At 39.2% G+C, this 24,848-nt stretch overlaps 1 protein-coding gene across 1 annotated transcript in view; it reads right to left on the bottom strand.

Moving 5' to 3' along the window:
• ryr2a (ryanodine receptor 2a (cardiac)) overlaps window positions 1-24,848 on the bottom strand; it is a gene marked incomplete at its 5' end in the record, with an annotated part of 184,614 nt that overhangs the window by 74,530 nt on the left and 85,236 nt on the right. The window contains 21 exons of the mRNA XM_040123032.1: window positions 1,390-1,439; window positions 2,438-2,559; window positions 3,025-3,089; window positions 4,132-4,247; window positions 4,623-4,746; window positions 5,132-5,207; window positions 5,334-5,411; window positions 5,569-5,706; window positions 6,362-6,451; window positions 6,588-6,666; window positions 6,909-7,072; window positions 8,175-8,315; window positions 8,683-8,773; window positions 9,443-9,663; window positions 11,298-11,467; window positions 11,656-11,776; window positions 11,868-11,979; window positions 12,832-13,018; window positions 13,191-13,326; window positions 19,454-19,557; window positions 24,467-24,599. Coding sequence (XP_039978966.1) covers window positions 1,390-1,439; window positions 2,438-2,559; window positions 3,025-3,089; window positions 4,132-4,247; window positions 4,623-4,746; window positions 5,132-5,207; window positions 5,334-5,411; window positions 5,569-5,706; window positions 6,362-6,451; window positions 6,588-6,666; window positions 6,909-7,072; window positions 8,175-8,315; window positions 8,683-8,773; window positions 9,443-9,663; window positions 11,298-11,467; window positions 11,656-11,776; window positions 11,868-11,979; window positions 12,832-13,018; window positions 13,191-13,326; window positions 19,454-19,557; window positions 24,467-24,599 — 2,518 coding nt within the window. The remainder of the gene's footprint in view (window positions 1-1,389; window positions 1,440-2,437; window positions 2,560-3,024; window positions 3,090-4,131; window positions 4,248-4,622; window positions 4,747-5,131; window positions 5,208-5,333; window positions 5,412-5,568; window positions 5,707-6,361; window positions 6,452-6,587; window positions 6,667-6,908; window positions 7,073-8,174; window positions 8,316-8,682; window positions 8,774-9,442; window positions 9,664-11,297; window positions 11,468-11,655; window positions 11,777-11,867; window positions 11,980-12,831; window positions 13,019-13,190; window positions 13,327-19,453; window positions 19,558-24,466; window positions 24,600-24,848) is intronic.

Genomic DNA, 24,848 nt, shown 5'->3' with positions numbered 1-24,848 from the left:
AGGAAATAATCTTCCAGTATCCCTGACAAAGTATTTACTGTTCTGGAAAGCCTCACAATGCCTCCCTTTGATCCACTTGACATCAAAATGTTGTCTCTTGAGGCAGCTTTGCTCTTGGCTTTGACAAAAGCCAAACATGTGCTGTAAGTTATATCCATGCACTATCTGTGCATCTTGCCTGTATGTACTTCACCTCATGAACCTCACGTTGACTTTAAAGATTTATCCTGATTTTGTCCCCAATGTGGTCAATCCATGCCCAGCAGTGTTCTGTGGAGAAGCAGCAGTTGCATATGGTGTGCCCAGTTTGCACTTTGCATGTGTATGTGCTCATGCTATCCTGAGCAGGGGCTACTTGGTAGACATGTCATTCACACACAATTGTGTGTGTGTGTGTGTGTGTGTGTGTGTGTGTGTGTGTGTGTGTGTGTGTGTGTGTGTGTGTGTGTGTGTGTGTGTGTGTGTGTCAATGTGCGTGGAATGCGATAACAGAGACCTTTAGGTTCTTGCATAACCTCAGTTCTCTAAGAAGTATGATTGAGATGTCTCACCAGACTTACCTTCTTGCTCCCGGGTAAAGCAAGAACAATCGCCCTTCAGCCATATATAAGGGCAGTGGTTCTTGACACAGATAGCATGACCACAAGCCACATAGAGCTGGCAAAATGGAATAAATGCCTATTTGACTATGAAAGAGGGTGTATCTCATTGTGATACATATCATCCATGCTAATTAGAGAAACAGGGTCACACAAGTAACGTAAATAGGCTTGGCTTTTATTAGGCTTTGGTCAAGTGATATATTTACAAGCGACAGATGGCCACCTGATACAAGCATGATTTTTCCCAGATTTACAAAAACCACCTGGATGCTACAAAAAGAAATTGACTGTTCCAGAATGGATTATGGGATACTGAGCACTGCAAGGGTTGAGTCCTTCAAATTTGGGCAAAATCAGGGATCAGTTCTCAACTGCATTGGGATGAGCAAATGGGACAGGCTTTGTTAATTCACATAGGACAGTCTGAAATGCAGACTTGAAAGATCTATATGAAGAGTTCCCATCTGGATCATCATGTCTATGTATGTCAACATATATGTCTTTTTTAAAACCTAATACACTGAGAGTATGGCACTTTTCCTTTAGACCAGGAACAGTTTGAGATAGAGTTTCATTTTTTCAACCAAGCATTGTATAAATAGTGATGAAACTGCCCTGTTCATCTGAAATTTTCTTTGTGGGACACATAAGTAGTATAGGCAGGACCCTTTGGTTGGCATGTCATGAACCCACTCATATTGCACTTATCTAACACTCAGCACTTGCTTATTAAACCAAGCCTTTACATCTCATCAACTAAAAAGAGTTAGGCACAAACCTTCCTTACCAAACAAGGATATCCTATGTCTGACAAGAACTCCCAGTTTGCAGAAAAGACTGAAAAGATTCAATGAGAGAGGAGGAGGTAAAGGGAAGCAGAGAAATAGATAAAAGAAGGTGAGATATAATCAAATGAGAGAGACCCAGGGGAAGACAGAGTGCAGGATATATATAAAGGCACACAGCCTTACATCAAGCTGTTGAGACTTCCAACAGCTCGATGACGGTCATACACGTCTCGTCAATTATAAATTTTCCATTTACTTAGTATTGCCAATATCCGTCCCATTCTATCCATGGCTCATGCTGAAACACTTATTCGTCCATTTGTCTCATCTAGGCTTGACTATTGTAACACCCTTTCTCTGGCTTACCTAAATCAACTATTAGCAAGTTACAACTTGCACAAACTGCTGTTAACTGCTGTTAGGATATTAACCAAGTTTAGAAAATTTAATCCTTTTACCCCTGTCCTTATTTCATTACATTGGTTTATTATACATGCTAGGTCTGACTTTAAGATTCTTCTTTTAACATATAAAATGTTACCGGACTTACACCATCCTACTTATCACCTCTAGCCACTCCTCATATACCTGTTAGGGCTCTATGATCAAAAAATGCCGGTCTCCTAACTATTCCTAAAATAAATAAAATAGTAGGTAGCAGGGCTTTCTCTTACCAAGTCCCTCTTCTCTGGAGTCTTCTTCCTATCCAAATTTCGAGAGGCTAGCTCGGTTGACTCATTCAAAAACAAACTTAAATCACATCTATTTGCATCAGCCTACAATCTCATTTAGACTGCCCGAAGTACTAAACTATGGTTATCTAACTTATATTCAGTTTTATGTGTGCATGGTTACGTATATGTACTACATTTTATCTTATGTATAGCACTTTGAGACATATTTTGTGATATTGGGCTATAATAAACTTTGGCTTGACTTTAAATATTAGTCATATAAGCAATAATACAAAAGAGAACGTGCTATACCCTTGGATACTGGAATTGTTGGCTTTTTGTCTATCTCCCGCCTTATCAACACCCCGCTCACCTGGTCACCATCTCCTTTTCCTTGTTGGAGGCGTGGCCACCACTGCTGATTGGATGGATGGCTGTGGACAGGAAGTACAGCCTATGGTTTTTAAAGTACTGATCCACCAATGGCAAGACAACCTGTGGGTAAATAGCATAAACACACAGTGTAGTTATCTCTGTCTGGCTTTAAATTTTAAAATGTCAGACCAAACCACATTTTTTTTTGTCTTTAGAAACTTTTTTTTGATCAATTTCAGTGAAACACCTGTCTCTTCATGGACATAAAGAGTTTAACATTTTACCTGCATGTACAGTGTGGACCAAAATTTATTTATCAGTTTATAAGAGGTAATTAGAATTATTTGCAATTTTAGTAACCCTTTTGAGATGATCAGAAATACTCCTGTTGACAAATTTGATGATCACTGCTAGATAATATTTTTGTATTGCACATTGTCAAGTTCACTGGTTGCCTCAGACCATACAGACCCATTGTTCTAGATGTTTTTCTCAAACTTTACATAAAAAAACTCCAAGGTCAGACGTGCACATACTCAAATTCCCAACTGATACTCATGAATAAAAAATATGATGTGTTCTGACCTTTCCAAAGAACTTAATCTGCTGTTCATGAGGAATCTTCTCTCCCTTTGGTTTTATTCCCAGATCTAAATGTAAGGCAGAACAGAATCAAAGATGATAAGATCTAGACAGTTTGGTGACATCACATCTGCACATTAGTGTCAATACAATTTACAAACAAATGTCCAGTTACATAAAGTTACTTGTAAGACATGTAATTTACTTGTAAAACACAATGCACAATTTCACATTTATTTGTACATCGTCTTTTACGAGTAAAGTAAATTGATTTACAGATACAATCACTCTGCACTTATTAGTGCATCGTGTTTTACAAGTTATGTAACTTGACATTGTTTGTGAATAGTTTTGAGGGTGTTCTAAAAACATACAGGTGCACTAAGGGAAGCACACTCGCAACTCATAGTGAACAGTTTATTTTCCAATGCCATTTTCACAATAGACTGGTACCTGGGCACACAATGTGATTGAGGAATTAATCCCACAAGTCTCTGTTTCCTGAATATGGATTATGGCAGATCGGCATGACCATACAAACACAGATAATAGCTGCAGCTACTACAGATCACAGAAGGACCTAAAATAATACTACTGTAGTCCTATGCAGGTGCTTACAATAGCAAACACTCTCTTTCTTCTGAACTTGTTAGTGGTAATGCTGCATCTTTTATCAGTAGCATTAGCCAGTTTTGAGCACATGTCTTCCCACTGCTGGTGTGTAGGTTTGCACAAAAAATAATCGAGGGGGACTGTTTGACACACATTGCTTCAGGGAGTCAATGTTGTCAAGTATAAACTGTCTGTTATACCATCACAATCTGAATGGCCCTGTCAAAAAGTAACTGTTATGTGGGAGTAAACTGAAACAATTACATATCATTTGCACAGACATAAATTCTGCTTATTGTATGCCTATTAGGTAGCCACCCACTCTGAAAATTGTTGTTGTTTTAGTAATTAGGCACATTCCACTCTACACCAGCCCTTTTGAATCTAATTTAAACATTATTATAATTATTCAGTTAAATACCTTGCATGCAGATTGCATTATATTAATTTCTGAACTGCCATCTGTTTAATATTCATTAGACAGCAGAAGAGTCTCACCAAACTCCATCATGTGTTGGTGGGCCTGGTCTACATAAGTGATAAGCTGCTGGAGGAAGGTGTAGGCAAATCGTTTCTCTATAGCTGGAGTGTCCAGCTCCTGTGACTTCACTCCTCTGGAAACAACAAAAACAATCGTAAAGGAATCATCTGACATTTCGGGAAATATACAAATTTTTCATCTATGAGAGGATAGATATAATTTTCCTCTCTGTGCATCCATTACAAAGAGCTTTGTACTCGACACACAGAGATGAAATTGATATGATTTGACTTTGGGTCAGACACTTTAGCAAAAAAGCATGTTTCCTAAAATCTCAGATTGTTCCTTTTGGTTTGTAAAAGCAAATGCAATACAGATACACACTGTTGTGCACACTGCAGTATGTCATCATGCATGACTTATATTTGAATTTAATCAGTCAAACTAATACAAAATGAAATCATACTTTACATCCTATCTTTGTGGAGAGTGTTTGCCTGTTTCCCACCTGGTAACAGTGTAACCGTTGATTTGGAGGAACTTGAGGATGTCTTGTGCATTTCCTCTGTCTCTGGATTTCTCTTTGGCAGTCAGTGTATCATAAGGAACCAGAAGGGGATGGTTTCCTCCACCTTGAGACAACAACAAGAAAGAAAACAGGCTAATACAAAGAGAATACTTGTTTTTCCCTTTAAGTGTGTAAAGCTACAGGAACCTCAAGAGCATGACTTTTTAGTTGTATTAATGGCCTTTTACCTTATTTCTTCATATCCTGGTTCAGATGAAACATTTTGAAGTATTTCAACATGGTTCCAAAAAAAAATCCAAATGTGCAATACCACTCTTGCACTGCTAAAATTCAGACTATTATGTCCACAGTTTAGGCTGGAACGCTGATCCATTCTTTTGTTACATCCAAATGTAACAATGAGAGCAACCATAAAAGCTGGTGGTGATGGCAGCAAAAGAAAAATATTTTGGAAAATACTGTGTGTGGATGTGTTGTCTTAGATTTACCTTTGGCTTCCAGCTCTATTTTCTTTTTCCTGGCCCATATATTATGCAAATTCTCTGCAAGAAGCTCTGCCATAGACTGGACAAACACAATATTAAACATATGTGCCTCTGTTGCACTGCACAGTTCCATTCATCAATTCATCCTAAATACCCTCTAGTATATTGTATATTGTTTTATCCTTTTGTGAATACAGTAACCTACCTGCATGTCTCTGGACAGTGTAACATTGCTCATATCAATGGGTCTTGGGCTGAAAGCTGAAGTTCCTTCAAAAGACAGCTGTGGAAGAGAAGATATATGGCTATAACCTTTTCATTTGATTTTCCTTTTCTCTGTATGAATACCCTTTATAGCAAAATTCATATTTAATTTTTTTATGTGCGTAATTCTGTGTATGTTGGTGTGTATGTGTCAGTGTTTGTGTTTGCATGTGTACCTGGCTAGCCTGTGATATCCTCCTGGACTTGTTCTGGAGGCTGGTGGGGTCTCCCTCTCTGATCCTGTCAATGCTCCAGCCCCACGAGAGCATAGTTTTCAGAGACTCTCTGACTGACCAGCAATATGACTCCTTATCCTTCAAGAATACAACCACACCTCATTATTTTATTATAAGTGTTTTAAGAAGAGAACAAAAAGTTTTCCTCTTTCTTCAAAAGATAACTTCCTACAATATTTTCAATGGCATACGGCTACTTGTTCTGAATTAAGACAGCCCTCTCACTGTAAGTCTTTAAAAAGACCTTCACCAATCTATGCCTATACAGTATCTGTAGAAAAAGAACACATTTTTACACACACTGTACTTAAATTGTCACATTTCCATCAAAAATAGACTTAAGGCTTCAGTTAAGGATTTTCCTTCTGGCAATCAATATTAAAATCAAGTGAAACTACAACCATGGAAGCCAACTGCTTGGGCCAACAGTTCCCTAGTTCTGACTTCACTAGTTAACCCTACAGTTAGGTAACCCCAGGATTCATGCCAGGCTAGTAATGAATCATACACCAGAATGAGAATTCCACGAGCAGACACAGGCCCAACGTTGGCACCCACAGAACCAAAATCAAAATCAGATCAATCATATCAGCACACTGTAAATTGGAAATTTTTGCAAAACAGTGTCAACATGAGGCCAGTTGGTGTGACTTGTGTTGACTTCAGAAACACTTGAACACCTTCTGGTCTTGTTGCCTGAGGTGAACAGATTCAGACAGCTGCATGCGACTACCTTTTCAGAGAGGCCTTTGTAAGGTTTCAGTAAAGGGTGGGTCTTGCTGATTTCACATATCTGTTCCCCATATAACCAGCCAATGGAAAACTGTACAATAAACATAAGAGATATTTCAAAAACCAAACATTCTCTTGCATAATATAACTACTGAGACATCATCAAAACAGTCAGTAACAGAACTACCACAATTTCATGTTTGACTTGACACCTGTCGCTCCCTTACCTTTTCTATACACCACTTTTCATGGTTGTGCTCTGCATATCTGGTTATGAAATAGTCCATTTTCTCAGGGACATTCACACTGATGAAAGCAGAAAAGAAAAAAAACACAAATATGTGGTGTTACCTGCTATCAAGGCTCATCTAACAACAATCTTCGGAATTCATTATAACAGCAAATGTTTAGAAATTTCAAATCTGCATCTGTATTTTGGATAAATGTACAAACAGTGCTAAACAATGACTGGATCTTTTAAAAAAAAATATTTTCCTATTTTTGCAACTTTAAGGATTCCTTTATAAAATTCTCATTTTGTTGTATACTTGGTAGTGTCTGCAGGCTGTGGAGTAAAGTTTCCCTCTGAGTCCATGGATGACTGTTTCTCCATCATGGCCATGTAGTTAGACTCCATGTAGTCTGGAGGAAGAGCTCCCGCCACAGCGCTGAGACATGGCAACGCCAGCTTAAAAAGCTCCTGGTCATACCGCTAGATTATAAAGACACATACACAGTATGCTGCTTTATACATCATTAGACAGCACTGTTATGCTTCCACTGCAAGTTTAACCTTCTCTGGTTCTGCTCTCACATTTTTAATGCTAATAACTTTGTCTCCAGCCTTAGATATTTATGTGTTCACTGAATCTTGGCTAGTGTAGGATCATTTAATTCCATTACGCAGGAACCTGGCCCACAGCTTTCTTTATGGTAATGTTTTCTTGGATCACAACTGTTGAACAGAAAATGTTGTACTACACAGGCCCTGATCTTTGATATGGGTCAACTGCATACCCACGGGTAACACAACAAGCCTGGCTATATACTTTGCCACTACTTTTTGTTTTACATTATTGTATGCGCAGTTACAGTATGCAGCAACAAAAATTGCCTATACGACAACTACTATAAATTATATTATCAGTAACAATTAAATGCACAGGACTCATTTTATGAACATAGCAATATTCAGGTTTATCAAAGATTTATCAAAGATTTTGTACATGCTATAAAAGCATTTAAATTTCAAAAGATTATAAATTAACTCAACATGAATTTCATACATTACTTAAAAGGTAACTCCACCCATTTTACAGTTTACATTTCATGGTTGGTACTACTCAGCTGGGGAAAACAGTTATATGTCTTCTGGGGCTATAGAGGAACTTTTTGAAGTCTGAAAAAAAAACCTCTTATGTCACGATTTCATTAAGGTTACCTCAGCTTTGGCTTGGACACTAAAAAATTATGATAAAAAGCCTGATATACAAAGTGGAGGTGTAGAATTGAAAGATATGGCCAGCTACCTGACAGTGAAGGTCTAACAAAGAGATGCTATTAGTTGCACTGTGAAAAATGAAGAATTCATTATTTTTTGAGCTTGAGCCATACGGGGGACTAAAATTTGGGATATATCAGCCTCTAGTGCATTGATTTTGATACATCTTTAATAAATCTGTCTCCTGTGAGTCCCTCAGTTTTATGGAAGTGAAAGACAAAATTGTGAATACATTTTACATATTTACTTACTTTAGATATCATCTAATTCATTTGCTATTCTATGAAAAATTAAACCTAAACTAGAACCTCACCTTATATGATAGAGCATCAAATATTCCCCAGAACAGTTTCCTGGAAAGGTGAAGTTCTTCGTCTGATGCAGCTCCAAAGTTACCCCAGCCTCCAGCTAGGCAGTAATACTTCCAGCACCGCTCATAGTGATTGGTTAACAGCTGGGTAAAGTCAAGAGTATGTTGAAGAAACATTTTCACTAAACAAGTGTAGCCAGTGGTCAAAATTCACAATGCAAGGTCACTTGACTATGCTAAATATATTTTAAGTAAATCTACAGTCAGACATGCTGATGCAAAGGAAGGGCACCTGTAAAAAGGGATTGTGTTGTTTTATGCTCTTGTCAAGTGTCATGGTAATATGACACTTGAAAACTGGATAAAGATTAAGACAAATAAATGTCTCCCATTCATATTACCATAACAAATGATCCCAATTTCATATTGGAGTGGAAAATCTTACTTATCTCTAAGCTGAGGTAACACTCTGCAGATGAGTCTAAGATAAAAACTGGGATGTGTTTCTGACCTTCAGAGGCATCTTGGTGTGTTCATTAAGCAGGGGAACGTCAAACACCAGCCTCCTCAGCAGATGCTGCATCATTGAGGGTCTCAGCTTACTGCACATTATTAAGATGACATATATTAGTTGGCTGTTTGCACTGAAGAATAAGTACTGGAGTATAAGCAGTATAAAGACATAGTAGACAAAATGATAAGTGTGATCTCATAAAAATAAACAATAAACCTGATTTTAATAACAAACAAAACAGGAAAACAGCCAAATGACAAACAATGACATTATAACAAAACACAATGACAGGAACATGAATAATGAATGAATAAGGAAATTAAATAAATGAAAATATAGTGAATAGCAGCTATAGTCAAGTTGAAGACAGAGCTGTTAAAAGTGAAGCACACTTGTAATGTGTGATAGGGTAGTGATGCCCACAAAATTTAGTTAAATTAACTAAACTCATGTTGTAGTGTGGTTTAAGTTCATGTATTTTTTGGCAAGTCAATTCCAAAGTGAAAATTTGATAAGGCAAGTTGATATTGATAGCAGAGGCCACACCCACAATTCAACTAAAATCCAATTACTGTGTTACACATGGCCCTATCGAATTCTTTTTTGTCGTCCCATTTGAAACCACTTTTCAGTATCTTACATTGTTTTCCCAACATCCCTTCTCAGGTGTTTTAACAGTAATTCACACTGTGGGATTCTGACGACTCTTGCATATAAATGTCTAAATTAAAACTCTTGGATTTAATTCTAGTCTCACCCACAAACAGCCAGCAGACACTCCTCTATGGCATCCCTCTGGGCCTTAGTGAGGCAGCAGCCTTTGGACAGCCGGTAAACCGTGTGGAGGAGGGAGTCAATCAGTGAGGCAAACGGCTCTGTCCCCGCAAACAGTGGTGCACATTTAGTCAGGAGAGGCAACACAGCTGTACAAAGATACCTGTTGAGGGCGAGTGCCATGTCTGTGGCACTGAGAGCAACCTGACACAAAAACAGAGACAAAGGAAGAGAGGAATGATGGAGAAAAAGTATATGTTTCACCGTGAGATCACGTTTAGTCTGGGAAAAACCTGCATTGAAAGGGCAGTGGGATTAGTAAATCTACAAGTCGAAAGTCCTGTTGAAAGGGCAGTGGGATTAGTAAATCTACAAGTCAAAAGTCCTGCTCCAAGAGAATGCCATGCTCTAATATGAAAGCGATCAACATAACTACCCACACACTACTTGGACTAAAAATGTTGAGTTTGTTATCATTCTCAGTGGTGTGTGAATATACTGAGTAAATTTTCAGGTCAATGTACCTTTTAAATGTTCTGTTTTGTCTGGTAAATAAGGAGTAAATGGAATTTTTGGCCTGCACTAGCTCATTTTGTGCATTATACATTTTATTTAAAAAATTTACATATCAGTTTGAACATAAAAATCTAATCGGTAACAATTTACTTTTCTTTTCTTTTGTCCTTGATTTTAGATATATTATAGGTTGGCTTAAATTTGTTAAAAATGCCTTCAGAAGGCTGCATTCCAGTAGAAGTGGTGTGCTGTTTAACTTTGAGTTCAACAGTAACATATGAAACAAATGAAGGGAGGACCTGATGGACTTATCCCGTTTAGGTCATTAGATATTTAGTTATTTGTCACTATTTTGATTGGGCCATTTAACACTCCATTAATGGATTTTTTGGCCACTCAGGCACACTAGAAAAATCATAAACATAACAATGGCATGTTATTAGCTTATAAATTTGTTATGTCAAATATTTTAGCAAACTACTGTATATTAATACATCCCACACACAGAGAACAACATTAGCTTCTATATGCAGTGGTGTTTCTGATCACCCAATGAAAGTGAGTCCTTTAAGCTCTGTTGTAGTCTCTATCATATAGAAAATATATAATCATAAATATCTGGCTGTTTAGCTGGTAAATACTTCACTATGTCCACCAGCTAGTCTCTGACTGTATCTGTCTTCTGTGTGCTGATGAGCAGGTACTGTATTGGACAGTGGCTTTATTTTTCACTGAAAATAGCTGCATGCTGCTGCTGGAAACTGATTAGAGCTGTGAGACTGAACCAGAATGGACAGATCTGAGAAGAATTGCAGAATTTCTGATAATTCTCCGTGGCATCATCACCACTTGCGACAACCTTCACATTACACAGAGTCATTTGAACCATTGGTAGTATTGAAATATTTATTAGTTTAACCTTAAGGAAATGTCAAAGGGCAAACAGATGGATAAGAGATATTATAGAAGCAGCAGTTGCACACTTGCGCGCGCGAGCACACACGCACACACACACACACACACACACACACACACACACACACACACACACACACACACACACACACACACACACACACGTTGATCTAGGTCACTTTTGGGAACATTACATAGACTTTTGTTAATTTTCCTGGAGACTTACACTAACCATAACTATAACCCCTACTTGCCTAACCCTAACCCTTACCCTAACCTTATCCACAGCTTTTCCCAATTGGGGGCATGGCTTTTGTCCCCAATTGGACAAGCCATCCCCAATTAATTGGTGTTTAGTCTGAAACTTGTCCCCAAAAGTAGTCTATGACACATACACACACACTCACAGTGTCCAGAGAGGCAGCAGCTCTCAGGTCTGGTAAGAATCCGACTTCCAGCAGGTGGAGCAGGAAATTCTGGTCTTCGATACCATAGACCCGGTCCAGGAACAGCACCATGGCTGCTTTATGGTCTGGACAGAACCCAGCTGACATGTCTGGCTCCACCACCATCCCATCTGTACATGCACAGGCACAAAAACACACATACACACACAAGGAACAAAATTTAAGTCAAGATTTAACCCTTAGTAATTAATGAAGTTAATACTGCCATTTATTTGTGTGTGCACTTTTTCATCTTTGATCCTATGCTGAACTTGTTTAAAATCATGTCAAGTGGGTGGTTGCTCGTGGATTTAATTACCTTTAGCCAGGTTGGGCATGGAGAATGGAATGCTGATAACTCCCACCAGGTCTTCAATAGGAATGAGAGACCTCAGAATGGCTCTGATACGGATCGCTTCACCTTTACCAGCATGGATCAACTGATACAGAATAGGGTAGGTTAGCATTAGCATGTATATGAGTCTCTGTGTTTTTTTTTGTGTTTTAATATGTTTGTGTGTTTTCACTCACATGCATCTCTGGAGCACAGCGACCTAGCAGGTCAATGAGAGCAGCATAGAAGGTCATGATGGCATTCCCCATGTGGATGGTATCATCTTCCTCTTCTTCCATCATGTCACTGCTACACACACACACACACACACACACAAAGAAACAAAAACATGTAACTCATACTACTAAATACGTCAGACCCATCTCTCCTCTTAAACACATTTCAGTTTTAATATCCATTCCTGAGGGTTAGTTTTATAACGAACCTTTGCAGGTGTGACAACAACCTCTCCCTCGACCTCTCTTGCTCTCTCATTTAGTTTTAATAACGTTGGAAATGTACAATGATTTTGTACCGTTTTTTTTTGTGTCAAAGGAAACAGTTCAACTTTACCTAGTGGTCCCGTGTATTTTGTTCAGTGGGATTTGGATGAGGGGAACCATAAGAGTGTCAAGCTAAGGCTTCATTCATTTGAAATCTACAAATGGTATTGCATGAAATGGTAGGTAAATCTCTATACATGCTTCAGTATGACGCTTTAGAACTTCACTCTTTCTCCTTCAGCTAGAGAACATGAGACGATCCTTTATGAAATGAAGTTACATTTGCATGAACAGCATGAAGGCTCATGTGATGAATGGAGGCAGTGAAAGACACCAGGAGGCTATATTTGGTAGCCCTGCACTACTAACTGCACTATTTTTACAACAAAACCTGTATTATAAAGGGAATGTTGCTCTCCCATGATTCCTCACTAAAGCACGATATGATTTTACAGTTTGGAGTTTCTGTCCAACTGATTTCTCTCCATTCAGTAAATGGACATTCACTGATTTACTGAATTGTAAATGAGCTTCTCATAAATGTAGATACAGATAAATACAATACACAGTGTAACTGTAAATAAAGTATGTTTTCCCCGTAAAGTCTCATAATGTTATACTGTAAAATCAAATTAAGACATGACAGATGTTGCCTTACAGAATTTTAATGCTCTCAGATTTAGGAGAAGGACCATCCCTAGAAGAATCCTGAGAGATCTTAATAGCTTCCTTCATTGCTGCCAACAGCCCATCACCACCTTCTCCCCGAAGAGCAGGGCCAAAACATTCTGGTCGGCGAATCAGAAGCCTCACCACAACATTGGCATTCTCCTCCACGCTTTCACCTGACCACAGAACAGTAGAGGTGTTTGTGACAACATACTGTATGCCATACAAATAATATTCGGAAAAAGACGGACAACAGTTTTAAGTTGAAAATAATTTGAGCGCTTTGACCGGCAATATATTTGATTATGAAAAAATGGACTTGTAAATTGAAACTGTTTAAAGTTTCACCATTGCAAAACACAGCAAAGCGCAGGAAGTCAAGGTAGCGTTCCCCTTCCACAGGGTTCCAGCCGATGTCAGGGTATCCTTTACGCACCAGCATCACACAGCTCTGCAGCCCACAGCCGGCCAGGTACTGCACAACCTGCAAGGCAGACAAAGTGACAGGTAGAATATTTTTATAATTAATTTCATCCAAAAATTGAAAAAATATCTGCACATCTGAATTTATGATAGGTGTGTCAAGGGAAAGCACAACTTGAATAAAAATTAAAGAACTCCCAAACACTATCTGCCTTATTGCCGGAATATTTCATTATTTATGGAGGGTTTGGACTGCAATTCTCTGCCAACCCTTTAAAGTCAGGACCGTTGATTATTACCTGACTGCACTGTCAGGTGCATGCGCTACCATGAGTCACTGGTAAATATATCACATGATAGGATCTTTCTCTTTAAGATCCTTGAGAAAGCTGTCGCCAACCAGTTGTGTGACTTTTTACATAATAGATAATAGTTTATTTGAGGATTTTCAGTCAGGGTTTAGAGTGCAACGTAGCACAGAGACAGCACTGGTGAAAGTTACAAATGACCTTCTTACTGCATCAGACAAAGGATTTGTTTCTGTACTTGTCTTGTTAGACCTTAGTAATGCATTTGATACCATTGACCATCATACCCTATCACAGAGACTGGGACATTTAATTGGCATTAAAGGAACCACTCTAAGCTGGTTTAAGTCCTATTTATCAGATTGATTTCAGTTTTGTGCACGTTAAAGATGAATCCTCCATATACTCAAAAGTTAGTCACAGAGTTCCACGAGGTTCTGTGCTTGGACCAGTTCTATTCACCTTATATATGCCTCCTTTAGGCAATATTATTAGGAAACACTCCATAAACTTCCATTGCTATGCTGATGATACCCAATTGTATTTGTTATTTGAAACCAATCAGTTGGCTAACTGAAGCTTGCGTTAAGGACATGAAGACCTGGATGACCAGCAACTTTCTGCTGTTAAACTCAGACAAAACTGAAGTTATTCTGCTTGGTCCTTTAACTCTCACATAAAACAAACTTCAAGGAATGCCTTTTTTCACCTACGTAACATTGCAAAAATCAGGCACGTCCTTTCTCAAAAAGATGCTGAAAAACTAGTCCATGCTTTTGTTACTTCTAGGCTGGTTTATTGTAATCCCTTATTATCAGGCTGTCCCAACAAATCTTTCAATACTCTCCAGCTGATCCAGAATGCTGCAGCGCAAGTACTGACAGGAACTAGGAAAAGACATCACATTTCTCCTGTGTTAGCTTCTCTGCATTGACCCCCTGTAAAATTCAGAATAGAATTTAAAATCCTCCTCCTCACCTACAAAGCGCTTAATGGTCAGGCACCATCATATCTGAAAGAGCTCATAGTACCGTATTACCCCACTAAAACATTGCGCTCCCAGAATTCAGGCTTGCTTGTGGTTCCTAGAGTCTCCAAAATTACAATAGGAGGCAGAGCCTTCAGTTATCAGGCACCTCTACTGTGGAACCATCTTCTAGTTTTGGTCCGGGAGGCAGACATCCTCTCCACATTTAAGAGTAGGCTTAAAACCTTCCTTTTTGATAAAGCTTATAGTTAGGGCTGGCTCAGGCTTGTCTTGAACCAGCCCCTACTTATGCTTCTATAGGTTTAGACTGCCGGGGGACTTCCCATGATGCACCAAGCTCCTCTCTCCTCTTCCTCTCCATCTGCACGCATTCATATGGCATCAATGCTTGTTCCTGTCGCTTTCTGCCAGTATTTCTGCCTCTGGTTCTAGCGAGTCTGGATCTATGACTGCATACCACCTACTGCTCCCCATGATCCTGCTCAACACATAGTGGTTGCTTCCAGCTTCTCAATGTAAAAAAATCCTGCTTTTCTCAGCTCGAGTTGTGTTCTGCATTTTGGGTCCGCTAGTGAACTGATTATAACAGAACGATTTGGCCACAATTGACCCAGCAGACACAGCTCCAGATTCCTCCCATCTCCAATAAGCCATCGCCAGTCAAGGTGCACTCCTTGGGCAACATGAACAGATACTTCAGACTCTTAACGGACAGAAATCGGACTCTAGTAAATCAAGTTTCTGAAATATCCTATCAAGTCTCATTCCTGAGCGTTCCATTTGCCCCGCGGGTCACCATAAAACAGGCAGCTCCTCCTCCTCCTGCTCGAGCTCCACCAACTCTTCGGGATTCCTATGCCACCAACCCTGAGCCTTTCACCAGGGAATTGGATAAGTGTCAGGGTTTCCTTCTCCAGTGTAACATGGTTTTTCCACAACGCCCACAGACATTTCCATCAGATCATTCTAAGGTACATTGCGGTACCATTTTTTTAAGGGAGAGAGCTTTGGCCTCAGCAGAAACGGTGTATGCACCTCAGTTGCTAGTTACAGTGTCCTACGAAGATTTTGTTTGAATACGAAATCAGTTTTGGATCGTCCCGATTACAGTGGCTGTGCATCTAAACATTTGTTGAGTCTCCAACAGGGATCTAAAAGTGTAGCAGATTATTTAGTGGATTTTTGGATGTTAGCTGCAGATCTAAACTGGAATGAGGAGGCTTTATGAGGAGTTATTGTGAAAGGTTACAGTAAACGATTGAAAGATGAAGTAGTGTAACCATTGGTGTCTGACCTTGCGTGTGTTTTGTTTTAATGAAGAGGTTCAGACCGGGATATCTTTGGAGGCGATCTCCGGTCATTCCGACTACAGAAGTAAATAATAAAATCCTCCGGTCAACTCTGACATGTAACTTGAGCTCCTCTCCCATGGAGTACAATAACAAAAGGGGAAAGGTAAAGGTGGGAGATATCATTTATAGGGGGGGACCCATGGAAGTGAGCGTCAGGGTACAGATACTGAGACTCAAACATTTCAAATATTGACTCTGGAGGAGTAGCATGTCAGATTATAACTATTTACACAGATTTTGTGTAATTATAATACTATATATTACTGATGTATATTTGACACATATTACACACATTTTTAATGCTGTATGATTGACTCTGTTACACTAGCCTCTTGGGAAGAGCCAGCTGTAACCAGCTTTCTTTGCCCCTCCTTGCTCTCATCGTTGATTCTGGAGCTGAAGATAATTTAAGAATCAAAGCCTCGCGATTTGTTTGACATTCAAGAAGTGTATCATGATTTTGGTGAGGTATTTAGAGAAGATCGAGCACTCTCTCTGCCCTCCTCACAGACCATACGATTGTGCTGTCGACCTGCTTCCAGTGCTACTCAGCCCTCTATCTGCCTGTACATTCTCTCACATCCCAAACAGGAAGCCAAGGAGAAATACATCAAGGACTCGGTTGCTGCAGGTTTTATCCATCCATCCTCTTCTCTTGGTGCTGTGTTTTTGTTGAAAAAAAGTATAAAACTCTATGTCCATGTATTGACTTTCATGGTCTCAATAACATCACTATTAAGAACAAGTGTCCGCTACCACTAATCAGCTCTGATTTTGAGGCCCTGCAGGGAGCTGCTGTGTTCACTAAACTGGATCTCCGGACAACTTACCATCTGGTGCGAATAAATGAAGGTGAAAAGTGGAAGACAGCCTTTAGCACCCCGTTATGACACTTTGAGTACCTGGTCATGCCTTTTGGGTTAACTAAGGCACCTGCTGTCTATACTTACTCAACCGCTTTGTCTTCATGTATTTAGATGACATTCTCATCTACTCCAAAGGCCGAACAACCAGTCATGGTTTGTACTCATCATGAAAAATCTGTCATACGTTCAGTCAATTAAGAGGTAAAACTCCAGACAGGGTCGATGAGCTCTGTTCCTTAGTCGCTTCAACTTTACCCTTACTTACCATCCAGGCACCCATATTGTCAAACCTGATGCTCTCTCCATCAAAATCCAGCAACACTCACCCCTACCCTCCTGTGTGGTAGCTGCAGTCTCTTTGGAAATTGAATCAGTGGTAAAAAAAGGCACAGAAAAATCAACCAGATCCAGGTACAGGTCCACCTAACTGTCTTTATGTCCCAATTTCTTTCTGCTCGCGGGTGCTGCAGTGGATCCACACATCTAATTTCGCCTGTCATCCGGGTGTGAGCCACACCCTTTCACTTCGGAGCAAACACTTTTGGTTGGCAACTATGGATGCAGATACTCAGGCTTTTGTTGCTGCTTCTAATGTGTGCGCCAGGGGTAAGGCTTCTCATTGTCTGGTCACACATAGGCCTGGTCACACATAGCCTTTGATTTTGTTATGGGTTTACCTCTTTTACAAGGCAACACTGTTGTTCTTAAGTTGTAGATCGTTTCTCCATGGCTGTTAATTTAATTGCTGTGCCCAAACTCCCCTCTGCCCATGAAACTGCTAACCTACTAGCTAACCATGTTTTTCATCTCCACGGTTTACCGGTTGACATTGTTTCAGATGGGTCCCCGGTTTATCTCTCAGGTATGGTAAAGCTTTTTGCCGGGCACTGGGAGCAACTTTCAGCTTATCCTCCGGTTTCCATTCCCAAACTAATGGACAAACAGTAAGGGCAAACCGAGACCTGGAATCTTCACTGCATTGCGTCTTTGTCAAAAATCCTGCCTCCAGGAGTATATACTTGGCCTGGAACAAATACGCTGATAACACTATGACCAGTGTGGCTACAGCTATGTCTCCTTTTGAAGCTTCTCTGAGTTATCAACCCCCCTTGTATCCCTCTCGGGAGAGCGAGTAAACGGTGCCCTCAGTCCAACATCACCTCCATCGCTGCAGGCAGATCTGGAGGGACACTCTCCTTTGCTCGGTGGAAACCAACAAATGCATAGCTGATAAATGAAAGATCAAGGCCCCTATTTACAAACCAGGTCAGACTGTGTGGCTTTCCTCAAATGATATTCCATTGAAAACTGAGTCCAGAAAACTTTCTCCTCGTTTTATAGGAACCGCTGTATTGAAAAGATAATTAATCATTCTGTTGTCAAGTTGAAACTACCCAGCTCTATGAAGATTCATCCCACATATTATGTGTCACAGTTAAAACCAGTTTCCACTAGTCCTCTGTCCTTCTCAGATATCACTACCTGCAACTCCTGCCATCAAGCCCTGTCCAGCTCAATCCTAGTCTCCTACCAGTTTGGATTCAGCTCTGCCTGGCCTGCTCTGCCACTAATGCCATTCCCAGCTCATTTCCGCCAGTTCCCCAGATTTGCCTGACCTGCTCCATCAAACCCACTACTCAGACCGGACATTCCGCCCCATGCCCTTTCTTCCCAACCCCATTTCCATATCAGCAATAAATTACCCTTTAAACTTCCACCTGCCTCTCAAGTTGTGTTCTGCATTTTGAGTCCAGTAGTGAACAGATTATAACATGGACAAATGAATGTAAATACTGGCAAGCAGGCATAAACTTTGCTGTTATTCTTTCTTGTTAGAAGCCACGTTCATCGTTACATAGTGAAGGTTGTTATAAACATATGAAGTGGACAATTTGTGCATGCGTCAAACAGAAACATCCCAGTTTCTAAGTTTACTGGTGTATACTTGCTCTAATGTCAGTTTAGTAAATACACCTTTAGGTGCACCATTATACTAAGACATGTCTTTAATATGTAGTTCATCCTCATTGATATAAATAGGGCATACTAAATAATAGAAACACCTCTTTGTATAAAACAACACAATTCAAAAGCAGCACAGACTACATCCTCCAAAATGACTGGATTAGTTTTATGTAAGTAAACGAACTGCACTTATATACATATATGCACTTATTCTTATTTATACTACAAGCCATGTTCACCCATTCACACATTCACACACAGTCACACATACTGCTGGCACAGCCATCAGGGAAATTTGGAGTTCAGTATCAAAGGACACTCTGAGATGCAGACTGTAGGATCCGGCGATCAAACCACCGACCTTCCAGTTAGTGGATGACCTCCTGAGCCACAGCCGCCCATAGATGGACCTGATAAACTAACTATGTGCACTCAAAATTATGACTTTCTAAAGTGCTGGAAGGCATATTCCTTACAGTGAGCTCGGAAATTTGCAATTTTACAAATTGATGAGGTTCACCCAAAAACACCATCTACTTGGTCTGAGTGAGATGAGTGCTAGGATGCTACGGTGAATCCTCTGCAGCCCTTAGTCCTCTGAAATACACTTTCGGTACATTCTTCCAATGAAGCAACCACTGAATTTCTGATTTATTTTGGTATACCTTGTCTTTCTCTGTTTGTTTGTATAAATGTTTGTCAACCTCACCTTCTCCAGGTCTGGCTCTCTCAAAGCCAGGGCCAACTCATTATTATCCATGACTGATGCTGCAGCCACATCAAGAGGAGTAGAGCCTCGCATGGATGGAGATGCTGAGAAGAGGAGAGGAGAAAACAGAAAACAGTACACAGTTTCTCACAATTCACAACCTTTAAAGAACAACACAGATGAAAGCAGTAAGGAAGGGTGGAACACATGTTCTTACTCATTGTCACATATTGTCTACATTCATCCTCTTGAATCCGATACGTGTAGTGGCTGGATCCACATCTGTTTGATAAATGTGTCATGTTTTCCTACCAAGATTACATGTAAGATGTTACCTGTAACATCTTACATTTACATTACATTTTTGGAATTTGAAATATTGTATTTTGTTGTACTAATAACTGTGTCATTCTAATATTTTGTCCACCCGATTTATATCACTGAGGGTAGGCTAATTAAAAGAACAAACTCACTGTATAATGCAATACAGTTCAACAGCACCATAAACTAGATCCTCCAAAATGGTCACACAGTTGAATCAACTCCTCTCTCAATTCAAACAATTTCAACATAAACTGCACGAGAACATTGGGATTTATTGCAGGACTGTTGTATTAGACTGCATTAGTTTTAGCCCTGTGTACCTAGTAAAATGCTTACTGTATACACATGTCAATATATTCCAGACCTTGACATGCCCCATTGCCCATTGTTACAAGATAATCATTCACTTATTTACATCTAAAAACATGTTTGTTTTTTTAATCAACATTATTTGAATCTAAAAAACAAGCAAATAAGCGAATATGGTTCATTATCTTGTAACAGTGGTGCATGTCAAGTTCTGGGATATATTAGACGGTAAGTTATAATAACAAAAATAATTTATTCATATAGCACTTTTTAAAACACACAGTTACAAAGTGTTTAACATATAGGATAAAACACACGCACGCACGCACGCACGCACGCACGCACGCACGCACGCACGCACGCACGCACACACACACACACACACACACACACACACACACACACACACGCACACACACACACACACATAAACATACATAAAATAGGAACAGGGAACAGATAAAAGACCTTGATCAGATGATTAGAAAAGCTGACAACTAGAATAGGGGTTCAACATTTTCTGTTATATGAGCCATGCCTGGCCTTGTATGTAATTAATAAAATTTTGAAATCAGTTCTATATTTTACTGGAAGCCAATGAACAGAGGCAAGGTTCGGGTTGATGTGGGACAGACAACTAGTTTTTGTTAACAGCTAAGCTGCAGCATTTTGGACCAACTGAAGACGGGCTAGAGAGGCCTGAGTAATGCAAGTAAAGAGGGAGTTGCAGTAATATAAACGAGAAAAAATTAAGGTATGTACCAGTAGTTCTAAGTTTTGGGCTGATATTATAGGTTTGACTTTGGCAATATTTCTCATCTGAAAGAGACCAGACTGGATGAGCTTGGTAATATGAGATTCAAATTTAAGATGTTGGTCAAAAACAACACCAAGATTCATAGAGGTGGTCTTGTTGTTGCTGGCAAGGGGACAAAAATACAGACTGACCTTGGTAAAACAAGTAGGTACGATCACAAAGATATCAGTCTTGTCAGAACTGAGATGGAAGAAATTTTGTGGCATTCAATTTGTAACAGAAGCTAGACAGTCGTGAGTGGTGGTAAGGTTATTGAGGTAGTTGAAGTAAAGCCGCATATCATCAGCATAGCAAGGGTAGGAGATACCACTGGAGGAGTTTAGCAGATGCCCCAGAGGTGGCATATATAATTAAAACAAAAGAGTCCAAGGATCAACCCTCGAGTGACCCCACATAAGAGAGGAGTGGAGGACGACACATAATTGTTAATATGAACATTGGAGGATCTGTCACACAAGTACGAGGAAAACTACTGCAGTAGTGCAGTTCAAGAGATACCAACCCAGTTCGATAGTTAAAATGTCATGATCAATGGTGTCGAAGGCAGCAGATAATTCAAGAAAAATTAATATTGAATATTCGCCTTTATCTGCACGCATAAGAATTTCATTGGATACTTTGAGCAGTGCAGTTTCAGTGCTGTGATTTTGACCAAAGCTAGATTGGAATTTACCAAAGACATTGTTTCCTTCAATCAGATGGAGAAGTTGGTGAGTGACAACTTTATTGAGAATATTAGAAATAAAGGGGAGTTTGGAAATGGGCCTGTAGTTAACTATATCAGTGATATCTAGAGAGGGTTTTTTGAGGAGAGGGAACACACTGGCTTTCTTGAAGTAGTCAGGTATGCAACCCCGAAGAGAGAGAGTGATTAATAATGAAGAGAAGACAGGGTCAAAAATTATACATTTGTGGTCAGAAATTACATCAGTTATGTGCATGTTCAGGTGGCCAGGTGTGAAGACAAGATAAAAGATATGCCCACGGTTATGTGTGGAGCCAGAAACATGTTAAATGTAGGTTAAATGATATGGCAGTATTAAGAAAATCAGTGGCAAGGGAATAAGAGGGACCATCAATGTAAAAATTAAAATCACCTAAAATAATGATCTTGTCAAATTTGAGAACAGATAAAAGCAGATTTTAGAATTCATTGATAAAATTCTTACAAGATCTAATGAACAGTGAACAGTTGGTTCTTGTAGTCAATGTAATGGATGCAGGACAAACGGGCAGGTGTAAGACCTGAGCAAATTTGAAAAGGGTCAAATCATAATGGCCAGGTGACTCCAAATTGACAAGGCATGTGGGATGCTTCCGGTCAGCAGTGGTGAGTACTTTCTGTCAGTGGTCTGAAGAGGGAGAGTGGTCCAAGGGCAACAAAGGCTATACATTCCACTTACTGAAGACCAAACTAAAGGCAGAGAGACCCCACAACAAGCAAGAGCTGAAGGTGGATGCAGTGAAGCTCTGGGAAAGCATCACCAGGGATGATACAAAGTGTCTGCTGATGTCTGTGGGTCAAAGACTTCAGGCAGTCATTGACTGCAAAGGATTTTCCACTAAATATTAAATATGATTTTGTTTGATTTCATGTGTATCTGTCCAAATACTTTCGAACCCCTAAACCTTGGGCAATGTGTGTTAAAAGGGCTATTTCGCCCACACAGTTCTTTCTATATTGATGTGACCTGCTCAAATTAAAGCTGAAACTTGGCATTTTAATGTAGTATCCATTATTTTCATTTTAAATTGAATTTTTTAAAGCTCAACACTCACAACAGCTCACACAAAAAGCATCTTACTGTCCAAATATTTAAATAGTATAAATACTGTGGCTCTTAGTGGAACCACTACATTTTTTTTGTAAGTCTCAATGACATCACTTTAGATATGACAACATGAGCATTCTACAATATCTCACAATGACATTATTAGAGTTCTACAATAGATCTCAATGACATTACTTGTTAGATGACATCACTTATATTCTATTGTCACTCATATTGACATCACTACAGTTCTACTATAGCTTTTTATGACATCACTGTGTTCTACAATAGATCTCAAGACATTGGTGGTGTTCTTCAATGGCTCACATGGTCATCATTACAGTTATGACACCACTAGTGTTTAATTAGCTTACAATGACATCACTAGAGTTCTACTATCTCTCTCAATAACATCACTTTAGTTCTTCTGTGGCTGAAAATAACTTCACAAGTGATCTAATGTATGTTACAATGACAATACTAGAGCTCTACTATAGCTTTCAATAAAGATTCATAAAGTTAAAACATCACAAATGTTTTACTGTAAATCACATGGACATGACTGTACATACTGTACCTCCAAATGATAACACTTCTCCCTCATTCACGCAATCACTTCTCTCTATATAACAGACACCCAATGGTTCACCAAATAGTGAGCAGTGAATTGAGATTTTGGACACTAACTAATCAACATCACATTCCATTGTAACTGTCACCCATAGAGTCACACAATGTTAATTTTCCTAACTGTAAACTGTAACTGCATTGCATTATGAGATTGTAAGCAGAGAGTATTGTACATGGCACGGACACTTCTTTTTTCGTTCCATTGTTGAATTTTTGAGGGCACTATATAGTGGATACATTTAGACTTAGAATTCAGACACTCAAATAAAATGTCGGACAGTAAATGTACTGCAGTATTGAGAAAATAGGGGGTAATTTCAGACACAGCTTGGAGTTCTACTCTAGCTCAAAGTGACATCTCTACACTTTTACTGTAGCTCTCACTGACATCACTAGAGTTCTTCCATCATTCTTAGTAACATCACAAGAGTTCTACGGTAGCTTGCAATGACATCATTAGTGTTCTACTGTAGCTCACAATGTCGTAACTACAATTCTATTGTCGCTTTCACTTGTGTTTTCTGTAGCTCACTAGAGTTCTACTCTCACTGACAATGACATAACTAGTGTTCTACTGTAGCTGACAATGAGTTTTAAGGTTCAAGGTTCAAGCTTTTTTATTGCTATTTCTACATACAGTATGTATGTCATACATACAGTGCTTCAGGAACTATTCAGACCCCTTCAATTTTTTCACATTTTGTTATGTTGCAGCCTTATGCTAAAATCAAATATATATATTTTTTTTTTCTTCATCAGTCAACACTCAATACCCCATAATGACAAAGTGAAAACAGAATTTTAGAAATTTTTGCAAATTTATTAAGAGGGAAAAGCTGAAATATCACATTAACGAAAGTATTCAGACCCTTTATTAAGACACTTGCTCAGGTGCCTCCCATTTCTGTTGATCATCTTTGAGAGGTTTCTAGACTTTGATTGGTGTCCCCGTGGTAAATTCAATTGATTGGACATGATTTGGAAAGGCACACACCTGTCTAAAACAAGGTCTCACAGCTGACAATGTATATCAGAGCAAAAACCAAGCCATGAGGTCGAAAGAACTGCCTGTAAAGCTCAGAGATAGGGTTGTTTTGAGGTATAAGTTGAAAGTCAGGAAAAACAAACAGAAGCAGCACATACAGGATAAGGTACACTCACCAAGACCAACACTGCTGTTCTCCAACAGGTAGCTGAGATGGTCAAACATGGCTTTCTGGTTCTGACGACTGATTCGACAAAAATAACAGAGAAAGCGACAACAGTTGGCCACCATTTTAGGGAAGGTTATTTCCTGCAAAAACACAGAGACATCATGTAAAGAGTTGCTGCAAAAAAATCATGCATCAATTGTCCAGTCATTATAAATGGTATATTTGCCATAATGTCTTGTCATCACTTTATTTGTTTACTTTAAATTTAAATGTATTTCAGTTGAAAAAAAGTACAATTTAAAAAAAGCCTGTTTTAAACACACTGTGGGGACGGCTATGTGATAACCCATTCATTTAAAGTAAGGCAGTAGAAAAATCTCTTCACATCC

This window comes from Xiphias gladius, unplaced genomic scaffold, assembly GCF_016859285.1.
Source record: "Xiphias gladius isolate SHS-SW01 ecotype Sanya breed wild unplaced genomic scaffold, ASM1685928v1 HiC_scaffold_1473, whole genome shotgun sequence".
NCBI lineage: Eukaryota > Metazoa > Chordata > Actinopteri > Istiophoriformes > Xiphiidae > Xiphias > Xiphias gladius.
The sequence above is the reverse complement of the archived record's forward strand: the minus strand, read 5'-3'. Positions and strand labels throughout refer to the sequence as shown.